At 41.1% G+C, this 23569-nt stretch overlaps 1 protein-coding gene across 1 annotated transcript; it reads left to right on the top strand.

The window, feature by feature from the left end:
* Positions 1–4710: 4710 nt before the first annotated feature.
* On the top strand, positions 4711–23250 carry LOC308290243 (S-arrestin-like; the record flags this gene model as incomplete). Its single annotated transcript, XM_080732018.1, has 14 exons — positions 4711–4761; positions 6236–6296; positions 6475–6519; positions 7864–8057; positions 8637–8696; positions 9038–9105; positions 9240–9378; positions 10289–10373; positions 10501–10573; positions 10737–10874; positions 12054–12131; positions 14342–14394; positions 14633–14642; positions 23160–23250. The coding sequence occupies 14 exons, from the start codon at positions 4711–4713 to the stop codon at positions 23248–23250; spliced, it is 1146 nt and encodes a 381-aa protein (XP_080588144.1).
* Between the last annotated feature and the right edge of the window lie 319 nt (positions 23251–23569).

Here is a 23569-nt window from a genome sequence, read left to right on the forward strand (position 1 = left end):
ATGTTTAACCCTTTGGCATTCTTTAGAAAATGTTTGGCAATATTTGATTCTCAATCATATAAGCTTGTTTCTTTTTTTACATTAAAAATTAAAAGCTGCCTCACTGCTGTCAAAACAGATTGTCACACGGATAATTTGGTATATGATCCAGTCCAGTACAGGCCTGACCAAGCCCATCTATTTGTTTTGAGATGGGTAGTGTTTGTTTCCAATTCACAAAACATTCGATAATGGATAGGGTTGTGTTCAATATAATTTACACATTTTTATACAGACTAATGGAGGCTGTCTCGTCACCATGCAGTCTCATTGAGCGACGCATGAAGTTGACTGGCTTGGAAGTCAAGCTAATAAAAAGACAACTGATTCACTGCTAACATCATTGTCGTAAGATGACTGGTTAAACATGTTAGTTGGTCATGTTTTATGATCATGAAGTGTACAGTAGCTGTATTGGAGCCAAAGTGTAGTTAATCTCCTGTTATGCCATGTGGATGTTCTGTGATATTTACACGTTTTTGTTGACAGAAGTAGAACATTAAAACCTGATTCATACTTGTGCATAACTGTAATCCCAGGTTTCCAGAAGGTGCCGTGTCATCGGAGACAAATCAGGTTGAAAATGAACTTGGTTTTCGCCCTTTCTCTGTCCCAGCTACAAACTCATGGCTTGGCAGCAGATTTGAACAGGATGTGTATTTTACACCTTCAAGTGTTTCTTGCTAAAATCTGCTTTTGAACCAACTTTCCATCTAAAAAAAATAGAATATTGTGTAAAAGTACATTTTCTTGAAACTTTGATATATTTTGTGAAACTTTCATATATTCTCTAGATACATTGCACATTCAGTGAATTATTTCAAACCTTTTTTGTTAAAATGTTGATTTATTTTATGGCATACAGCTCATGAATATGAGCTAATTTCAAAATATCACAATATTACACAAGACCACTCATGGTTTTATAATAGAGAAATGTCAACCTTCTGAAGTCTGCTTGAGGTCCAGTGGGAAGTTTCCACAGCCAGTGATGATTTCGGGTTCTATGGCATTGCAATGCTTCTTTACACAATATTCTAATTTTTGATGGGTCTGTAGTGTCAAACTGTTAGTAATATTGTGTTGCTTTTGACGACTGGTCCAATATTTAGTTCAGCGACTAAAGAATGTGTCAGAAGTTGTGTTCACTGAATCAAGACTCCAACCTGGAAGTAGCCCAAAAGCCAGTTGTCTTTCCATTCTATTGTTTGTCTTGGACTACAGTTATTATGCACAGAACTTATATACTTGTGATCACTGACCAGAAGTACAAAACTGTTGCTACGAAAGAGTAGTTGGCTTTGCTTCCCTCTAGAGGGCAGCATTGCTTAATGAAAGCCATGCATAAAATGTATTCTTTTTGGACAGAGATGTTCTCCCCTGCTGGACACACTGAGCCATTACAGTCTACCACCCACCCTCAGCAATGTGGACTGCCTGCTGGTTGGCTGACTGTCTCACCATCTGGGAAGTATAAGGTGACAGTTTCATTTAAATGTAATTTATTGAGACGGAACACACCAAGAAATATGCGTATCACTATTATGGAACGTTTCTCCTTTCTCCAAATTGCATGAATAAAAATGGGAGTGGAATTGATAGGATTCTTTTTTCCTATTGATTAGTCACACCATGGAGACTTCAGTTCAATAATATATATATATATATTTTTTGTATTTGTCGCATTCCTAAGACAAAAAAAATATTGTAAATTTACCCCCATTGATTCCGGATCCGGAGGGCAAATTGTCGTAGGAGGGAAAAAATCACTGCACCCCATCTTTAAACTTTATACACTGGGGTCTTGACAGCCAGTATTACGCACATATAGTTGATGTCTCATTCATTCGTACAGGTTCATACCCCTCTTAAAGGTTCATACCCCTCTTAAAGGGGGTACTGTCACCTTAAGAAGTCATCTTAAAATATAAGTTAATATTTTTATGATGTCATTGTGGGAATGCGCAATTATAAGCCAATCAAATGAATTGACTGTACTTAGACTACTTGTTGGGGGGCGAGGTGCAGATTACACTTGTGACATGAGTTTCAGACTCTTTCAGACCGTTTTCAGAGAGACCACGTGACCTACTGTATCATACTATTATAATTTTAGGGGTGTTAAGGAGCCTTTAGGCAGCCATGTACAGAATGTATAAGCTGAGATCTTATGGGTTCAGCTGATCATACATTATGCCAACATACATTCATGACCTGTGTGTGTGTGTGTGTGTGTGTGTGTGTGTGTGTGTGTGTGTGTGTGTGTGTGTGTGCGTGTGCGCGTGCGTGCGTGTGAGAGTTACATCAGATGATAAGCTGGAGGAGCTGAGCTCAGCAGACAGTGTTGCTGAGACAGACCGCAAGGCATTAATTAATTCAGCTCAACCAAACCCTCAGTTACCAAACCCTCACAACACTTGAGTGAGCATCCCCTTTCTGGGCAAATAATAGCCACAACGCTGTGCGCTTGTAGATCAGCTATATTAGTCTTCACACAGTTCCTTGAATAGACATAGGAATATGTTATGAAAAATAGAAGGAAAGGACAGAAGGGAGGAAAGGGCGCTGGGGGCGTGTTCTCTCCTCTGTGTCATCAGTGCCCATACCCTAGGTGGGCCTTTCTGTGTGGTGTTTGCATGTTCTCCTAGGGTAGTAGGTACCCTCACACTAAGCATGCAGTAATCCTGGTCTCTATACTGCCTCCCCCTGGTCAGCCGGGGCGCCTGATGGAGGGGAAAGGAACTGGTTGGAATAACGTGTTCCTTCCACACGCTACGTCCAACCAGGGAAACGGCCCCCTGTCAGGTGATAAGAAGCAGCTTGGACTCCTCATGCATAGAAGGAAGCATGAGGTCAGTCCATTGCTCTCCCCAGGTTGGCAGAGGGAGAGTAGTGCCCAGGACTACATTAGATAATTGACACTAGTTGATGATGAGCATCACACCAGGAATACCAGCTCAGTGGCCTTGTGGTTGGAGTGTCCGCACCAAGATGGGGAGGTTGGGGTTTGATTCCCCGGCTGGGTCAGACCAATGACTATAAAAATGGGATCCTCCCATGCCTCCCTGCTCGTCATCAAGAGTTGGTTTGGGGGGGGGTGAGTCCCTGTGACGTACTAGCGTCATGTCCATGAGGTGTACATCAAGCTGCCTCACGCTACAGAAACGGCAGACAGGGCCTATATGGGCCACATGGCTTGGCAAGGCTTACTATAATGAGTTCTAATGGGCTTTGTATTCTGTTGGGTTCTGTCTTTGTTGTTCTAAAGGGGTCTTACAGGAATTAAGAGCAGTTCCATCCAATAATAATCCTCATATGCTGACAAAAAGCTGAGCAAGTAAAACACACATGTGTGGTCAGGTCAGGTGGATTATAAATAAAACCCCCTGCTGACCTGTGTACTGTCCATTCTACTGCTGCAACACTTCTAGCACACATCTGCCCCCAGGACAACTGCAGGTCTGTCTGTGTAAAGGTGTGTTGGCCTGTCTTCTTTGTCTATCTGTCTGTCTTAAGGGGAGAGTGTTTTCTGCTGGTGTTTCAGTCCGAGTGCATCAAAGAGTGCGTTCGGAAATGCGCACCGGGTGTGGTTAGGGTTAGGTTTAAGCATAGTTTTTACTGAGGTTAAGGTTAGGGTTAGGGTTGAGTTTAGGCATAGTTTTACTGAGGTTAGGGTTAGGATTAGGGTTGGGTTTAGGCACTCACTACACTGAGGTGCGCATTTCCGAACGCACCCTTTGATACACTCGGACTGAAACACCAGCAGAAAACACTCTCCCCTGTCTTAAAGTGTATCAGTCTGCCTGTCTCAGTCTGCGTTATTTTACGTTGTATAGTTGCTATATCATAGGTCACGGTAACAATCTTAGAGGCCAGTCCACATCAGTGTTAATTTTGTTTGGTTAAGACTACGACTAAAAGACTAAGATTTTTGGTATTTAGTCCTAAGACTAAAAATTATAAGATTTGTTGTAAAGGTGACAAATCAACGATAACAATGATATCAAACACAATACCATTTGGCATAATTAAAGGGGAGATATAATGGACCGAATGTTGGCAAATTTTGGGTCGACGCTACCCACACGTTTGGCTGTGTTGCTCATGCCTCAAATGCCCGATGCTTACAAGCTGTATCTCGTTGTAAAGGTGACGAATGAACGATAAAAATGATATAAAACACAATACAAATTGGTATTATTAAAGGGGACATATAATGGACCGAAGTCAAGTTTCCTTTCTTTTTGTGCTTACTTTATTTTGTTGCCCTACTGGCTTCTAACTGCCAGACAGTGTTGTCATGTCTGCTTATTATAATAGCTTTTTGCTTGTTCTGTAAAGTTGCTTACGGTATATAAATATTGGTGGTTGTGGTGTTTTTGGGGCTTGTTTTTTTAAGTGTATAGCTGCTTATTTGGGCTTGCTTCTAACTGTTGTAATTATGCACAACGTATCCCCATCTGACAGCACTTTGTGCCAGGCACAAGATTTGTGTTGTTAAAAATGTTTCAAAAATATTTAAGATTTTTCACTTTGTCCCCATTTCTATCGTTCTATCGTGTGTGTGTGCGTGTGCGTGTGTGTGTGTGTGTGTGTGTGTGTGTGTGTGTGTGTGTGTGTGTGTGTGTGTGTGTGTGTGTGTGTGTGTGTGTGTGCGCGCGCGCGCCAGCCATGACTCTCCCCAAACAAGTCGTTTTCAAGAAGGCCTCCAAAGACAAGTCGGTGAGTCAACACTGAACACACAATGCATCATCTCTTATCGCCATATTTTAACTTTTCGAGTGTGTATTTATTTTAATGAGGTTTCCACTCGACAGAGACAATATTCGCTGTTACATGCTCTTACACACTGTTACATGCTCTTAAACACTGTTACATGCTCTTAAACACTGTTACATGCTCTTATACACTGTTACATGCTCTTACACACTGTTACATGATCTTAAACACTGTTACATGCTCTTATACACTGTTACATGCTCTTACACACTGGTACATGCTCTTTAACACTGTTACATGCTCTTATACACTGTTACATGCTCTTATACACTGTTACATGCTCTTTAACACTGTTACATGCTCTTTAACACTGTTACATGCTCTTATACACTGTTACATGCTCTTAAACACTGTTACATGCTCTTAAACACTGTTACATGCTCTTTAACACTGTTACATGCTCTTTAACACTGTTACATGCTCTTATACACTGTTACATGCTCTTAAACACTGTTACATGCTCTTATACACTGTTACATGCTCTTAAACACTGTTACATGCTCTTATACACTGTTACATGCTCTTAAACACTGTTACATGCTCTTAAACACTGTTACATGCTCTTTAACACTGTTACATGCTCTTATACACTGTTACATGCTCTTAAACACTGTTACATGCTCTTATACACTGTTACATGCTCTTAAACACTGTTACATGCTCTTATACACTGTTACATGCTCTTAAACACTGTTACATGCTCTTATAAACTGTTACATGCTCTTAAACACTGTTACATGCTCTTATACACTGTTACATGCTCTTAAACACTGTTACATGACTGTTACACCACTATTCTCCACTGGGACAGAGCCTCAATATGTAAGGGATAACGTCTGGCTCAGCGGTCATTATGGAGTGATAAAATCTCGACAGGCTGATTATGGCACGGACGCAATAGCGGATAATAATAATATAATATATATTATTGATTTTACACACCATTATAATGTTCTTATTTTGATCATAAGACCCAATTACCAAAAATTATGTCTCCAGGTTTTCTTCAGAATATGTGACACTGATTTACTATGGCATATAGTGGTTCTCAAACGTTCTATTTGCAAAGACCCCCTTAACTCAGAGTGTACATATGGACCCATATTCCAATTGAACACTGTCAGAGTTACAGACCAGTTATGGTCATTCAGGGCAAGCCCTTTAAGTGTTTCTGGTAATATTATTGTCCGCTCATTTTGTATGTCCCTGTTTTGACAAAAATGTCCACCACAAGCCAACATGGCGACGAACCCTTACAAACTGGTTAAGTGATTATCTTGTTAACAATTCTACATTAGAATCGTTTGACAACAGTAGATATTGCATTGTGGTGTTGTTGATCTAAAATCCTGTTGTATATATATCATGCTCTTTGTTTTAGATGTGTATTAGCTGTATAATATCTCCTCTGTTTCAGTTGGCGGTCTACATGGCCAAGAGAGACTTTGTAGACCATGGTGACTTTGTTGATCCTGTTGGTGAGTTTCTTCTCATGCTTTGGAGGCAGAGCATTTCTTTTTTTTAATGAATTAAAGTTTTCTTTAATAATGAATAAACAGAGAGTTTATTCTCTCTCTCTCTCTCTCTCTCTCTCTCTCTCTCTCTCTCTCTCTCTCTCTCTCTCTCTCTCTCTCTCTCTCTCTCTCCTTTTATCAGATGGAGTTGTGTTGATTAACCCTGCTCTGCTGAAAGGAAGTAAAGGTCAGTGTGTCTCTCTCCAACAGAAGACATATCTGTCCTGTACAGGCCTCTAGTACACACAGTAGAGACACTGCTGGATTACACACAGATGCATATCTCTGCTGTCGGGCCGAAACCTCCCAACTCCAAAATGTTAATTTTCAGGAAAATGAGCTCAAGTGGAGTTGGGAGGTTTACACGCACTTTTTACTATGCAAGCACTTTTTACTACTTTTCATTGGTTCAATATTATTTTAACCAACACACAGACGTAAAGGGTGTTCAATAGCACATATTTATGAAAAAAAGAGAGGGCCAATCGGGTGGAGACACTTTGGCAGAAAGTGTGGAGTTAGGAGGTTTTGTCACAAGCACTTTTTACTACTTTCCTTTGGTTCAATATTACTTTAACCAACACTCAGATGTAAAGGGAGTTCAACAGCCCTGGTTTATGCCAAAAAATCTAAAACCTCAAAAATAGAGTTAAGAGGTTTTGGCCAGAGAGTGACGATATGTAGACACACACACAATGCATAGACACACAGACGCATGCAGGGGACATAGAGACACTGTTGAGACATAGAAAGACACTGCAGATCCACACAGAGATTTCATAATCTGAGGTTTAATCCAAATGACATAATCTGAGATCTAATCCACGTCATAGTCTGAGGTTTAATCCATATAACATAATCTGAGGTCTAATCGACATGTCATAAACTGAGGTCTAATCCACATGTCATAATATGAAATATAATGCACATGTCACAATCTGAGATGTAATCCACGTGTCATAATCTGATGTCTAATCCAGAAACTGGATTTGTTTCAATTTGTGCCGCTCCACCCAAAATCATGTTTTTATTTTTGTAAAGTTGATCCTGGTGTTTTTTGGCACTCAGCTTTTCTAAAGCATTACATGTGTGTGTATTTTTGTTTCACCTCACGTCTAAAATACACTTTTTGGACAGAAAAGAAAATATTTTCTTTTCATAGAAACAAAGGTCGTATGGTCATGATTCACTGCAATCCTGGATGGCTTGGTTCTTCTAGGCTTAACATAATTGGGGAGTTGTTATAAATATTTTCGTGAAAGTCTGAGGAAAATGAAAGGGATATTTTTTAGTGGGACCAGTAAACTACGCCCACTGCGATGCTCTATAGAAATGGTTATTTCACCTTCCGGTGAAATAATTTATTTTCTGTCCAAAATGTGTGTTTTAGACAGAAAAGTGTATTTTTTCACGATTTTTCAAAAATAGTAGATCTATATATCTGATATTTTTCAATGGCTAAAGTATAAAATAATTTCAGGTTTTAAGGTTTCATTTTGCGTATACCCTGGTGGTCTTCCTCTTCCTGCAGTGTTCGTGACACTGTCCTGTATGTTCCGCTACGGCTACGTGGACGTGGCGGGGGTCCCCTTCAGGAGGGACCTCTTCCTGGCCACCAAGCAGGTGTACCCCGAGCTGCAGGACCGGGACAAGATGACACACACCACCACACAGGAGAACCTGCTCCGCAAGCTGGGGAGCAACGCCTGCCCCTTCTTCTTTGAGGTGACAACACACACTGGTGCCACTAGCCCTGAAACATGACGGCCGTATCTCATGACCGTCGTGGATCCGGATTGATATGGTTTCGGAGCGGAGCGAGTTAAATTGACGCTTACAGCTACACAAACGTGCAGATTTCTTTTTAAGTGCTTAATCAAGGCTCACACATGTCTAAATAGTGTACGTCCTACTAAAATTACCTGTATCCTCTGTATTCTTTCATAAGAATCCTTCTTATCTGATCGTTTTCTGTTTTCCCTTGAATTTCTGGACTGATTTTTGCAAGGCCTCGTCCACATCTCAGTGTCCATAGATGGGGTTGATGCGCATGGGGAAAACCAGGAAATACAAGGAAGATGAGAAAAAGATCAGATAAAAAGGCTTCTTATTAAAGAATACGGAGGATACGGGTAATTCTAAGAGGGAGAGGGAGAGGGGGGAAAACAATGTTGCAAATTAAGTTAATCATTTGGGGACCCCCCCAAAATAATTTGGGGAACCGACCCACAGGTTTACTGAACGTTGTGGTTTATCAGTGAGGATCCTTGCTGAAAAACATGATGTCACGCTTTTTCCTTCCAGTTTCCAGACAACCTGCCGTGTTCTGTGTGTTTACAACCTGGACCCTATGATGCAGGAAAGGTACTGCTCTGTCTGTCTGTCTGTCTGTCTGTCTGTCTGTCTGTCTGTCTGTCTGTCTGTCTGTCTGTCTGTCTGGAAGTGTGCAATTGTCATGTGACATGTGACATGGATAAAAGGGCAGTACTAGTTTGGGATGGTTGCACTGAAACAAGTGACATGATGAGAAAAATATATATACCCGTAATTGCTGGACTATAAGCCGCACCTGGATATAAGCCGCACCAGCTAAATTTAGGTGTGTGTGTGTGTGTGTGTGTGTGTGTGTGTGTGTGTGTGTGTGTGTGTGTGTGCGTGTGCGTGTGCGTGTGCGTGTGTGTGCGCGTGTGTATGCGTTGAAACAGAAATGTGCGGTGGATTTTGAAGTGAAGGTGTTCAGTGCTGAGAGCAAGCTCGCTGAAATAGACAAACCGTACGTACATGTACACTCACGCACAGTAAATAAAACAAAACAACAGAGAATCTCTCAATAAAATAACGAATTTACATATCTACACCACTCTTACTACTCTCATTTTGTGTGTGCGTGCGCGCGTGTACGTGTAGGAGTTCTGTGCGTCTGTCTGTGCGTAAGATCCAGTTTGCTCCACCAGTGAGCAGTGCAGTTGGTCCGTCTGCAGAGATGATGTATGAGTTCCTGATGTCTGACAAACCTCTGCACCTGAAGGTCAGCCTGGAGAAGGAGGTATGTCTTTATTTTATTTTTATTTAACCTTTATTTAACCTGTAAAAACACATTGAGACAAAATCTCTTTTTCAAGTGGGAACTGGCCAAGAGGCAGATTAAAATTTCACATCTCCGCTCTACATAATACAAGACAACAATAATACATCCATGATACACAGCAAAAAAAACGTATAAAAAACCTCCAAAGTGATACACTTTATGCAACACGAGAGACTAATAACCTATAATCATTAGGATACTAATAATAAATAATAATAAAGTCCTAATAGAGGCTTAGACATCTGAACAAGTACAAGTATGAACGAGTTCATCTTCGCAAGGGGATTAGCGAGGCCAATGTAAGTCTAGTGAGATCATTCCAAGACCAGGGAACGAAAAATGCAAGACATTTCTTGCCCACGTCAGATGAAAATGACGGTATGATACATCATATCCAAGCATTTGATCTGAGGTTAAGGCCATTTTTTACCAAACCAAATTTGGAGGAAATTTGAGAGAGCACTGGTTCCCTAACACTGACCTTCAGCTGGGTCACCACCCACCTGCCAACCAGGCATACTTTATGAACTGGTGGTTGTGGCCACATAAAAACATAATTTTAACACTTTCTGTACACTTTTATCATATCATGGCGCCCCATCTTCACGTGGGAGGATGGTTGGCCAACTGTTGGATTTGGTGCTTGTAGAAATTGGTTGCTGGTTCAGAAGCCATGATCTATAATAACCAATAGTTAATATTTATGTACAGTACAGTGGTAGGAATGCCATCATTATCAATGTCACTATTACTAACCTGTCTGTCTGTCTGTCTGTCTGTCTGTCTGTCTGTCTGTCTGTCTGTCTGTCTGTCTGTCTGTCTGTCTGTCTGTCTGTCTGTCTGTCTGTCTGTCTGTCTGTCTGTCTAGATATATTACCATGGTGAAGCTGTCAAGGCCAGTGTTTGGATTACAAACTTGTCCAAAAGAAACATTAAAGATATCATTGTTTCAGGTCAGAACCAAAACAATATATAGTAGCTACAATCTCTGTCTGTCTGTCTCTTCAACTGAATCTGAATGTGTCTATTTGTCTTCCTGCTATCCATCCATCTGTCTCTTTGTCTGTCTGTCTCCATCAGTTGAACAGGTGACCAACATTGTTCTTTACTACAATGACAAGTACGTCAAACCTGTGGCCATAGAGGAGACAGGGTGAGTGTCAGTTAGTTTGTCTCTAAAGCAAAACGTTAAATAAAACATTTTAACACTCAACTTTTATTTTCTCTAATTACAATCTAAAATATGAACCTCTTGTTGTAAAAAAACAAAAAACAAAGTTGTCCTTTTAGCAGTAAGCACTGTCTGCTCCCCACAGTGACTGTGTCCCCAGTGGAGCCAGCTTGAAGAAAGACTACACACTGCGCCCCCTGCTGGCCCTAAACAAGGACAGGAGAGGTCTGGCCCTGGACGGAAAACTCAAACATGAAGACACAAACCTGGCCTCCTCCAGCATGTAGGAACATTCTCATCAATATGTCCTCTAGCACAGTGTTTCTACACCTTTTCAGGCTGTGACCCCCAAAATAATCATATTTGAACTGGGGACCCCCCCCCCCCTCCCCCCCCCCCACACACACACACACCCTGAAGAGTTGAGGCATTACATTTTGTATAACACGTTTCTATTGTGGAAATAGAAGATCTACGTGCTATTTTCACAATTTCTGCGTCTAATATTTGACAATTTGGCCAATGTTTAATTTGTCATTTTAGAGATATTAACCGTTGAGTTAGAACACAATGTTGCACATTAGGTTAATCATGTGGGGACCCCCCAAAATAATTTGGAACGACTCACAGGTTGAGAACCACTGCTCTAGCATGTAGGAACACACTCATCAATATGTTCTCCAGCATATAGCAACACACTCATCAATGTGTCTGTACACGTTTGTGACAAAGACTTGTCCTTGTCCGTGGCAAATGTTTGATTTTCTGTTTTACACACCCTTATAATATGTATATGACAGTGATTTACTATGACACTATGGCAGTGGCACATATAGGAGTCCACTAGTATAGTGGTTTTCAAACGTTTTATTTGCAAGGACCCCCATAACTCATGCCAACCACAAACCTTGTAACTCTGGAACCACATAATGGATTGACTTGCTTGTGGAACCACTTTGCTATACAAAGCCTATATAAACTGAAGCATAAAACATGCAATTAAAAACGTATGAAAAAGACATTTAGGATATATTTTTTTAATTTATTATAACAGTAATGTTACCTGTAACTCTAAGTTGAATGATTTTATTTGTGATGCTGTGGTCGTTGGTTTGCACTTGTTGAGCGATCAAGTTGACAAAGACTAAACTATACCAAACTATAATTGTTAGAAGAATGCCTAGCCTGGGATCGCTTCACATTTCGGGGTTTGATCTGGTCTGGAGCGGAAACCACTCTACGTCCTCAAAGGACTACAATTTGGCCGGAAAGATCAAACCGGATTCAGTTTTAACCCGAAATAATTCCCCCGCGTTTTTGTAAACGAATACCAGGCTTTCCTCTTATATTAGGATGATGCGAGGTTAGAAGAATGCCTAACTACGGTATCAACTAGTGATTAATCAATTACTCTCTCTCTCTCTCTCTCGCTCTCTCTCTCTCTCTCTCTCTCTTACTGCAGTGTAAAGGAGCAGGTGTTGAAGGAGGTGCTGGGTATTCTAGTTTCCTATAAGGTGGTGGTGAGGATGATCACATCAGGGTGAGTCTGTCTGTCTGTCTGTCTGTCTGTCTGTCTGTCAGGGTAGTTTATGTAAGACAGGGCTGGGTGAGGAACAGGATCAGAACTATAGAATCGGGATTACATAAGTACTGGTTACATAAGGTGGTGGAGAGACAACTTTACATTTGAACTATTTCATATTTCACAGAGAAGATTGTGTGCACATCCTATGCGTGTGTTTAGACCAGGTGCTCTTGGACATCATTGAAAACAGTGTGCAGAATCTTTTTCTTCTCCAACTATTTAATATCGAACACGAGAACCTGCACCTACATACAGGCATTGATAAACACCCCCACCAGTCTGTAGTTTAGTTGACAGTCAGTATAACATACCTGGTTACCTGTACCTGTTCTTATATACAGTACTAAGTATACTAATAAGATGCCTCAGGGCGACAAGCAACCTCGCCCTTTCTTCACCATGTCTTTGCCATCAGGACAGTGATGTATATCGGACCAGTTACCCATACATGGAGAACCCCGGTAGCCATATATGGAGATCCATGTACTGTATATGGATATATGCTGTGAGAGCCCAAACATGCTTACACAGTTATTCGTTATGTGAAAGTCCTATGACGTCTATGACATCTGACATCATACATACAATCCCTTTTATGCCCATACATGGAGATCCCTGTCTGTAGAACCAGCCGCACAGATATCTTGGCCATATATGGATTGTGTTAGTGTGGTATGTGGCCGATGTGACCTCCCTATACGGGCATTCCCATATGAAGTCCTTGGCTATTGATGACATAAGGGAACTCCATATATGGGTATAAATGGGATTATGTTAGTGTGATAGTGTGGTTCCCCTGACATCACAGTGATGTCAGAGCAACAAACCCATAGACCGTAAAAAGGTGTACACGTCCAGACTCATAAACTCATAAATCTCAGTCATTATAAACCTATTATGTTCTTATACTCACAATATAAAAATCTTAGTCGTGATAATCCTTTTTGTTCATATACAAAGTGTATAAACAAACATCTTAGTCATTATACATGTTCTTTACATATTCATTATATAAACATCTTTGTCATTATAAATATGAATATGTTCTTACATCAAATATATAAACCATGCTTCAGTATCTCTTTTAGACCATACTATGTTATTGTGTTTAAATGTTATTCATGGGATCTTTTTTTCTTCTGTCTGACTGCAACAGATTGATCGGATCCAGGTATGTTTCTTTGATTCAATGGTTGGCATTTTTGTGGCTCTGTTCTCATGGTGCTGAAGTGAAATTGTGACAGAGTTAAACCTCTTACTAGGCTATGCAGTTCGATGATGTACAGCAGTGTTTCTCAACCTGAAGGCCAGGGCACAAGTAATTGGCAATACACTAAGATTTGAATTATTGTGACCGTCAGGTCGCAAGTTACTATGAAAAGCTCCACCGGCTGTCTGTCCGTCATGTCTCACTTTTGCCCCTACTCCAAGGGTCTTCAACAGGGGGTCCGGGACCCCTAGGGGGTTCTCAGAGTTACTACAGGGGGTCCTCCAAATCTTTGTGTAATAGAAACTTTTTTTTCTCCTTTTTTATATTAACCACTTGAACCCTAATGTCCATATTCTGACAACTGTAGCCAAAAATAGCAGATTGGCTATTTTTGGCAAAGGTTTGGTGTAGAGGGGAAAAAAGAGTACAGAGTGAAAGGTCAAGTTTATTAGGTGTTGATGGTTCAAGAGGTTAAATATCTTAAAACACAAATTTACATGAATTCAAAATACACTGATGATTGTGCTGTCAAATATTGAAACTCTATGGAACCTATGAAAAGGTTGTGGGGGTCCCTGCTTCATCTCTCTCTCTCAACTAAGGGGTCCTTGCCCTGGAAACGTTGAAGACCCCTGCCCTACTCTATCTCTGGCACCGTTTGCCCTATCGATGCCAAACGTTGCACACACACTCCTTGGATGGCAAATCACAACCTCCAGCGCTGATTTCTCACATGGCCTTCTTCTAGCGCCATCATCAGGCCGATTTTTGCAAAGCACATTTTTTGACACAGATTTTGGCCTTTTCTTCTGATTAGGGAGTCTTACTGGTAATATCACATGAATATGTGAAAACATGATGGTCATTTTTTCTTTAAAAGCTTGAAAACGGGTTTTCAGTTTTCAATCGTACAGGTAGGTGGACATCTCTGATCAACTGGTGTGTTTGTTTTCAGCGAGGTGTCCGTGGAGGTTCCATTGAAACTGATGCATCCTAAACCTGAGCCAGGTAATATCACCCTCTTCTGACTCCTCCTATCATTGATTGATTGATTGATTGATTGATTGATTGATTGATTAACAGGCAGAGAGTAAAATCAAAGGAACAAGGCACATTTGCTAACAAAGATATTGAGTAAAAAAAAAAAACATGAACTAAAATGTTTAGTTTTTTGCTTAAAGCTACTGACAACTCTCTGTTTTCTTGTCTCCTCTCAATCTATGGTTGTGTCCTCTGTGTCTTGAAGCCAAGGAGAGGTGAGACATTTCTCTGTGTTTGTACTAACCCGGGTTTTAAATTGCTTTCCATGTGTTGTTGGTGGATCTCAAAGTGGGCGTCCGGGACCCCTTGAGGGGGTTCCTGGGGGTCCCCGGACCCCTTGAGGGTGTTCCTGGGGGTCCTCAGCAAAATAAGGAACAGTTTAACCCTGTTTGATACTTTGGATGTTCTACAATAGCCCAGCTACAAAAACACAACAAATCAAGCTCGTAGATGGGCTATTTTCAAAATTATGTTTACAATTCTTAATAAACACGTCCTCTTATGGGAGTCCCTGACACAAAATATTTTGAGATGGGGGTCCATGGACCAAATACATACCATAAGACGAATAGCCAAAATAGCCAATCTACAAACTCACAACACGTCTCAATGCACCTATAATTCCATGCACAATATACAGTAAGAAAACCAGGTTTCTTGTTATGAAACAGAAAAGTTTTTAAATGCACCAAAAACGAAAGAAAGAAATTGTTACATGCCCACGCTGGCAAATTGACAGTACAGTAACAAAATATACAGATAGTATTAACCCATTTAGGCCTAACCTATAGAATAGGGCTAAATCAGAAATTAGCCTACAAAACAAATATTTTGCTACATACTGTACATGTACTGTAAGCCCCTCCCAAACAGCAAAATGTGTTCCCGGCCTGAATTGATCATGAATAAAACTCAATGACAGATATATAGGGGCGGCTGTGGCTCCGGATGTTGCCAATGATCCGTGGGTCGGCGGTTCAAATCCCGGGGATCGGGTGTTGAGTAAGACTCTGAACCCCTAGTTGCTCCTGGTGAGTTGGTTGGTGCCTTGCATGGTTTCCTCTGCCAGTGGTGTATGAATGTGTGTGTGAATGGGTGAAAGTAATGCACAATCTATGTAAAGCGCCTTGGATAAAGGCGCTATATAAATGCACCATTTACCATTTATATCAAGTCAATTAAGTCCCCAAGGCATTTGTGGAGTCTGACATACATAAATGTTTTACCTTTTCCCCCCATAATGTAATTCAAAAATCTATATTAAAAACAGCTAATGGAAATCACAAACCCTTTATCTGAAAGGTCCTTCTGTAATGAATGAATTCCTAAAAATGCAATAATCACAATCTTTTCTAAATTAAATGATGTTTTCTTTGATTAATTTGTGTCATATTCCTTACATATTTCTTTAGACGCACGCAAACTTTTCCGCCGCGATATTATAATTCTTTGACATGCAACACCGCAGTCATTTTAGTTATGTACATTACATGAGACAGGAGTGGCAGCAACCCGCAGTTTAGAGAAGGAAGCTTGTAATACATACTGTACAGCGTTATTGTGTACGATTGTACGATGACAATAACATTTCCTCTATTATCTGCTGTTTATAGCTGCTTATGTAACGTTTAGGAGTCCCTGGAGAGCACTGGGTAGATAAAATGAATCATAACATTTCTTCCTTCCTCAACCATTATCCAGGAGTCTTCTACATCCGTGGTTCTCAACCTGTGGGTCAGGACCCCCAGGGTCGGTCCCCAAATGATTTTTGGGGGGTCCCAAGATGATTGACTTATGTGCAACAACGTTTTCTCACTCAACAGTAAACAAACCAACATAAAGATTAAGTGTATCGGGTATATGCACATTTCTAAAGTGACAATTTGAGGACTTCTTTATACCTCTAAAATGACAAATTAACATTGGCTAAATTGTCAAATATTAGAGGCAGAAATTGTGAAAATAGCCGATCTACATGCTCACAACGCCTTGCAATTTTCACAATAGAACCGTGTTACACAAAATGTAATGCCTCAACTCTTAGTGCTCGTCAGGGTGGAGGGTCCCAAGTTAAAATATGATTATTTGGGGGGTCGCGGCCCGGTAACTTGTGACCTGACGGTCACAATAATTCAAATCTTAGTGTATTGCCAATTACTTGTGTCCTGGCCTTCAGGTTGAGAACCACTGGTAGGGGATCCTGTCGCATTGTGATGCGTTGTGGGCTTGTAGAACTGCTACATTTTATATAGTTTTTTTCACCAAATATTTGCCTTATTACGACAGTGTCCATGTGGTTATAACACCATTTTCCAAATGCTTAATTTGAACAGAAGTAAAGGCAGCTGGACGGTGATCATTGTCTCTACAAGAGTCATTGTAGAGTTTAACCACTTAAACCACCGCATCCGTATTGCATTGCATCCACCACAATAACAGAAAACAGAAATAGACAGTATAGAGCCCAGAGGGACTGCGTTTAAATATACTGTATGGGGTTCAAGTGTTTAAGTACAGTAATCTTACAATAAAGGCACTTTTATAAAGAGATAGCCACCACAATAATGGCATAAAGAAGAGACAGCATTAACACCAGCTTTGCTCTTTTACACAGACCCAAACAAAGCCTGGTCCTCAGAGTGATTTTACATGGAATGTTCTGGATTCATATAGGCGTGACATAACACTACAGTGTCAGCATCTTGTGTTACACTACTGTTGTCTGCAAATTCTATACACATACCACAGTGTTAGCCTACACATTTATTTCACAAAATACCAACACAAAGTGGACTGTAGCAGTCACAGAAGCTTATCTCTTTATCCGTGATGACATCACTTTGCAATACAAACCCCCCAAATCAAGCCGACCAGTTCTAGGCAACACAGAAGGGGGGGAACTTTTTTCTTATTTCCACACAACTCCTCTAAGGTATATTAATGACATAGTTCAATATTGAAAATGGGTGGTTTTCCCCTTTAAGGTTCATTCCCACCGGACGCGATAAAGATACCGATAGCGATATGTCGGTGTTCACATCAATTATAACGGCTTTATCGTTGTGGTAGTGGACGCTGCCATCCACTTCAATTGAAAACGATATCTTCATCACTCCGCGCCGCGGCGGGGAACGCGCGTGCCGAATCTGAAGCCGGTGGGATGAACGGTTCTCGAGATACGTGGATTACATACACGCATACATACACGCAGAGACTTCTCGCATTTATTGTAAGATTAAATATAGTGAAATATTTATTTCGATTTTACATATACTAACTAGACCAATTCATTTAGGGTTAAAAACGTATGTTGATACCGACTCACTCAGGAGGATTGACTCATGTCTTGTCTACTTAGTGTCTGACATGATAAAAGTTGTTGTGGTATTTTTCCATTGAAAATGTCTTTAATGCCAGCGGATCGGGTTGTGAGAATAGCAAGGTGTTCTTTACGGATCAGAAATACGTAGGAGGAGAAATGTAAGATAAGTCAGGGAGTGGTTCGACGCAGAAAGGTATGCAGGCCTTAGACGTCCCGCCCCATGCCGGCTTGTCCCTTTTACACAGACAATTAGGCTCTGTAACCATCTCTGCCGGCAGCTCAAAGGGGGCACGACACCGTTTATACAGAACTGAGGCGGAATCACGAGGCAACATTCACGCCTTGAACAGGCTGTGTAAAAGGGTCTAACTGCCACACCCCGATGTAAGAGTATTATCAATGCTGAATATGAATACAGTATTGAATACAGTAATATAAAAAATATATATTTTTCACAAAAATATGAAAACTATTTTTCTTCACGTTTACCGTTTAAAACGTGGATTCTTGACTAATTAACCCAATCCAAATACAATGAACACATTGGTTATATAACAAACAGAAAGAAATCAAATGTCCACACTGTTCGCTTAAGGTTATGATAGGAAAAGGGTGATTTATTATAAAATCATAAAAATGTATGCACACGCGCATTGGTCTTTTATTCCTCCTCCGTGATACGAAGGAGGATTAAATTACCCGCTGGCTCTCCTTGTCCATCCGTGGAATCAAAGCTAGCGCAGATGTGATTGTGCATACATTTTTATGATTTTATAATAAATCACCTTTTTCCTATCATAACCTTAAGCGAACAGTGTGGACATTTGACTTCTTTCTGTTTGTTATATAACCAATGTGTTCATTGTATTTGGATTGGGTTAATTAGTCAAGAATCCACGTTTTAAACGGTAAACGTGAAGAAAAATAGTTTTCATATTTTTGTGAACTGTTCATATTCAGCATTGATAATACTCTTAAACCGAGTTTCCTGAATTTTGGCCGATGTCCGTCCCTGCCACGCCCGAGTTTCCCGAGTTGGCAGCCATTTTTTGTGGCAGTTCGGGAATAGGTCGATTTTTAAACGTGGCAGCGATTGAGTTAGTCTTCCATGCGTTTGTTTTGTAATTGTACTCAGTGACATCTGAAACAGAACACAGACACTCATCCTGACACTCTTTCGAAGCGTTCCTCTGCTTATTGTGCTAAAACTTCTCCCAAGCCCATAAAGATTGCCTTACCACAATCCAACTGTTGCATAATGACCTTGTGTTCAACAGAGACATCTGAGCTGTCCAATGTTGAATAGAACGCACATTAAGGCATTAAGGTCAAACAACGTAATTACTATCAATATTGTACCTCGTCTCATATCATGTTATCATTTCCTTCCATCATGCTTGTCTCAAGTCATCGCCTCGGAGCATCTCGGCTATCTTGAGCTTGTACCTCCAAGCTGTACTGTACTGTGCTGTACTGTAATTCAGTTCAGTTCAATTCAATTAAATTCAATAAGTTCAATTCAATTCAATTCAATTCAATTCAATTCAATTCAATTCAATTCAATTCAATTCAATTCAATTCAGGTCAATTCAACCTTTCAGGTGCAAAAGGATTCAAATGTGCAACTGCTGATGTAATGCCCTACAAATAGAAGGTTTAGAAAATGATATCCCCAGTAAATATTTAAGAAAATAGAACAGCATAATAATAGCCTGCTAAAGCAAAGCAAACCATTATCCAAACAGGAAAGGGGCGTTCTGTGGAGAGCAAATCACTGCCAGGAGGCACACCTTATAATAATAGTACAGTAATAATTGGTTTTAAATGCAGTCCGATGCAGTAACATTGTGACACTCACTTTGTTTAACTTCAGTTTGTTCGTAGGCTCACTAAAAGAAAATGGTTGATGTCAAAGTCAAGGTCAGCACTAGCCTAGTAAACAACCAACTTCCGTTATCCAAGAGGGCGGGTACGAGGCTAGGTCAGCACTGGTCACCAAAGTTCACCAATGTTGAACTCTTCCCCGCTATGAGCCACTGGACGCTCCACACCTCCACTCACATAGAATGGAAGTGTACAGGTCACATCCACCCTAAGTTCTACACACTAGTATACTATACCCTGCCTTGTGAGCTTGTAGATCAGCTAACTTCGAGGAGCAGCACCATTGCATACTAGTTCTGAGTGTCCATATACATCTTTAGAAATATGATTTGCATCACATTTCAAACCACCACAGGAATGTGGTTCAAATATGATTGGCAAAACTCTACTTCCATGTGTTTTGTTTTTGTTACTTTTCTTTTGTTCATAACACCAATTTGATTCAAATCTTAAATAGGCCAAGTGGGCTGCCAGTCTCAATATGGCCTCCTAGTGACCCTTACTGAATATTCCCATAGCACAGATCTATTGTCCAGGTAGGACGAGATGTACCGATAACTATTAGACAATAATGGTTTTCATCTATAGGGACATTAAAGTCCCATAGGATGAACTTGGGGCCACATAAAGTGACTTTCCGCCTCATTGTTTATTCATGCACCAGGCTGTTCCCAGGTGTCAATGTATGGAGGAAAGGAGGGTATTCCTTTGAGTTATAAAAGTCGCTCATATTTCTTCCGATATCCTAATCCTTCCTTGTTTTTTGTTGATGGGTTCATAACGGGCATTCATCTCGGTTGCTCCATCACTATTATATACTATTACCAGGGACGTGCTGGCCATTGGGAAAAGCGGGACAACTCCCGAACGGCCGGTTCATTCCCGGCCAGTCCAGGCCGGCCATTAGGAAAAAAATTAAATAAAATGTCGGCCTTTGTTCCATTTTGGGGGCTGGGCCGCCAACAAAGTAAATCTCCCGTCACTGTCGGGCAGAAACCTTGTATCTCCAAGTTTCAAATTTGTACATTTTTTAACAAAGCAAAGCCTTGCTTCATCATACAAGGCTGTCGCACAAAAGTAGTGAAAACAGCAGATCTACAAGCACACAACACCTCGTGGTGCGAGGCGTTGTGTGCTTGTAGATCGGCTGTTTTCACTAGTTTAAATCATTTTTAAAATGATAAATACAAAACAAACGGTTTTGGACGTACAAGGTTTCCACCCGACAACGACGAAATATAACTCATGTAATTGGCCCACTGGCTTGTCACTTTGTCACAAATCTTTGAGTAGCAGCAGCGCTATAGAGAGAGATCTCTCTCTATAGCGCGCAATGAGGGCCTCTCCAGCTCTTTTTCCCGGGCTGAATCAGGGGCCCAGCATGTCCCTGACTATTACTATTGTTTTTTCTCCCCCCGTCTCCGTTGGCATGGTTTTAATATTACGTATTGGATGCGGGTGGCTCGTCTCATAAGCCTCTTTGTTGTTCTTGTAGCTTGTTGTGAGCGGCGGGTATTGTGTTCTGTGTCAAATCCCCGAGCCAAATTCCACCTCTGAGACATTAAAGGAGTGTTAGTGTAGAACTTGTGGGTGTGTGTGGCGGAGGTGTTGGGCATTGTGCAGTGTGCTGAACTTCTCCTCCGAGGAACAATGAGTGTTTGAACCCCAGAGTTTTCCAAACTACACGATACGCTTTTATAAGACACAATGGGCCCTCCTCCGAACCCATAGGATGTCACGTTAGCAGGTTCGGGGCTGCAGGCAGGGGCGTCACAAGGGGGAGTGGGACTGAGTTACTGTGGCCCAAGGTGGAGAGCCTTAATTATTTCATACTTAAGCTATTGAAAAATAGCAGATCTGAGTGCCGCGCTGCGAGCTTGTAGATCTGCTATTTTTGAAAAGTCGTGAAAATGTGTGCAAATCTTTGAATATGTCTTTTTTTAAGCGGACATTTGTAACTCAAATTTTGCTTCTGGGGGGGGTCCCTGGAACTAAATATTTTGAGATGGCCAAATACATAATCATGTTGGGGATCCTTCACGTGAAAAGGTTTGAGCACCACTGACATAGAAACATCGTTTTTTCAACAACAAAAAAACCTTAGAAGGATTTAAAATATTCAAAGACAAATTTTCACGATCTACAAGCTCGCAGCGCGGCACTCGGTGCCGCGCTGTGAGCTTGTATATCTGCTATTTTTCAACAGTTAAAGCACAAAATAACACGTAATGATGCGTTCCCAGTCTAAATGGATTAAACCCCCTCCCTCCCCCTATGAAGGACATTCATGCGGGGCACGCAGTGAATCCTTGTACCCAGGGCCCCGAACTTGGTGTGACACCCCTGGCGGCAGGGGGGAGAGCAACAGAGACTGGGAGAGGATCTGTAAACCGATGCAGGTGGAGAGGTCGAAAGTGATACCGATAAAAAAAAAGCGTCTGAATGGAGCATGTAAATGATGCCGAGGTGTGAAGTTTGCTGCTTGTCTGCTGCCTTTCTCACCATCTTCTACCTGTCTTACGCCTCTTCCTCTGTCCGTAAATGGTGAATGGAAAATGGTGCTTTTATATAGCGCCTTTATTCAAGGCGCTTGTGCATTACATTCACCCATTCGAACTGGGAACCCTTCGGGAACCCTCTGACAGGGTCCATGTCGGCCCGTTATATAATGTAAGGATGAAGTTCTGACAGTGCCATAATGTTTGTTTAGAGACAACAACGCAGTTATATAACAGCCAGAAACACGTTACAGCTACACGTGTTACAGCGCTACAGAAACTGCAGTTTCTTGAGTTAAATCACGTTGAATCAATCACTGGAGACTCAGCTGTTAGTCTACGAGCAGATAGTTTTGTGAAAAATGCTTTGTAGTTCGTATCAGCTAATGTTGGACAATATTTGCCACCATTATCGTTTCCTCTCCTGCCAAGTCAAGACTGGGCCAAAATGTGCCTTTTATCTGACGTCGGTTGTAATTTAGTTGCCCAATTTGTCAGGTAAAACTCAATTCAAATCTCACAGAATGATGATGAGGTTGTATGTTTTTCATGTCACGCAATGTGACATGTCATGAACACGTACATTTATGATGATGATCACACATGTGCGCACAATAAAGCACATGAGCTGCCTTTTTTGGGGGGTGGGTTTTTGGCTAGTAGTTGCGGGTTGTGTATTTGTCCACAGACACCCCCATCTGAAAATATGTTGTGCCATGGACCCTTGTACCTTTTGGTACATTTCCAAAATGTTCCACATTCACACATTCCAAATGTTCCACATTCCAGCATCCTTTTGAAAGTAGCAGATCTACAAGCTCACAGCTTGTAGATCTACTAGCTCAAGCTTGTGAGCTTGTAGGTTGTCTATTTTCAAATAGCTGATGTACAGTATATATGTTTAAAGTGCTCTTGTGGCCTATTTGCTTCTATTGGGCTTGTTTTCGTAAACCTGGTTGCGTATTTCTCTTGCAGAATCTGGCAACGCTAGTCCGTCGTCCCTCTTATAATCTCTCTCTCCCCCCCAGTGAGTCAGGTGACATGGTGTTTGAGGAGTTCAAGAGGTCCTACTTGAACGGGGTGATCGGCGATGACGACGAGTCTCCCACTGAGGCGTGAAACCGAGGCTATCCCACCCACCCTGCCACAGTCCACAGAATCATACTTAGACAGAGTTGGATTGGCCTGTTGTTGTTAAACTCTCTTGTTTAGTTTTTTTCCCCATAAATTGATGCTCTATTTTACAAAAAAAGAATCCGCCACAAGCCAGCATGGCGATGACCCCTGTTTGTTATGGTGATTAATAGTTCACCAAAAATAAATTACTTTTTTACATTGATTATTTACTAGCCAATAATTTGATGACCAACAGTGGTTCCCTATGCATGCAGACACACAAGAGCCTGCTTTATTCCCTATGGAGACACAAAGAGTCTCC

The sequence above is a fragment of the Nannobrachium achirus genome, assembly GCF_963921795.1.
Source record: "Nannobrachium achirus genome assembly, chromosome: 8".
Classification (NCBI taxonomy): Eukaryota; Metazoa; Chordata; class Actinopteri; order Myctophiformes; family Myctophidae; genus Nannobrachium; species Nannobrachium achirus.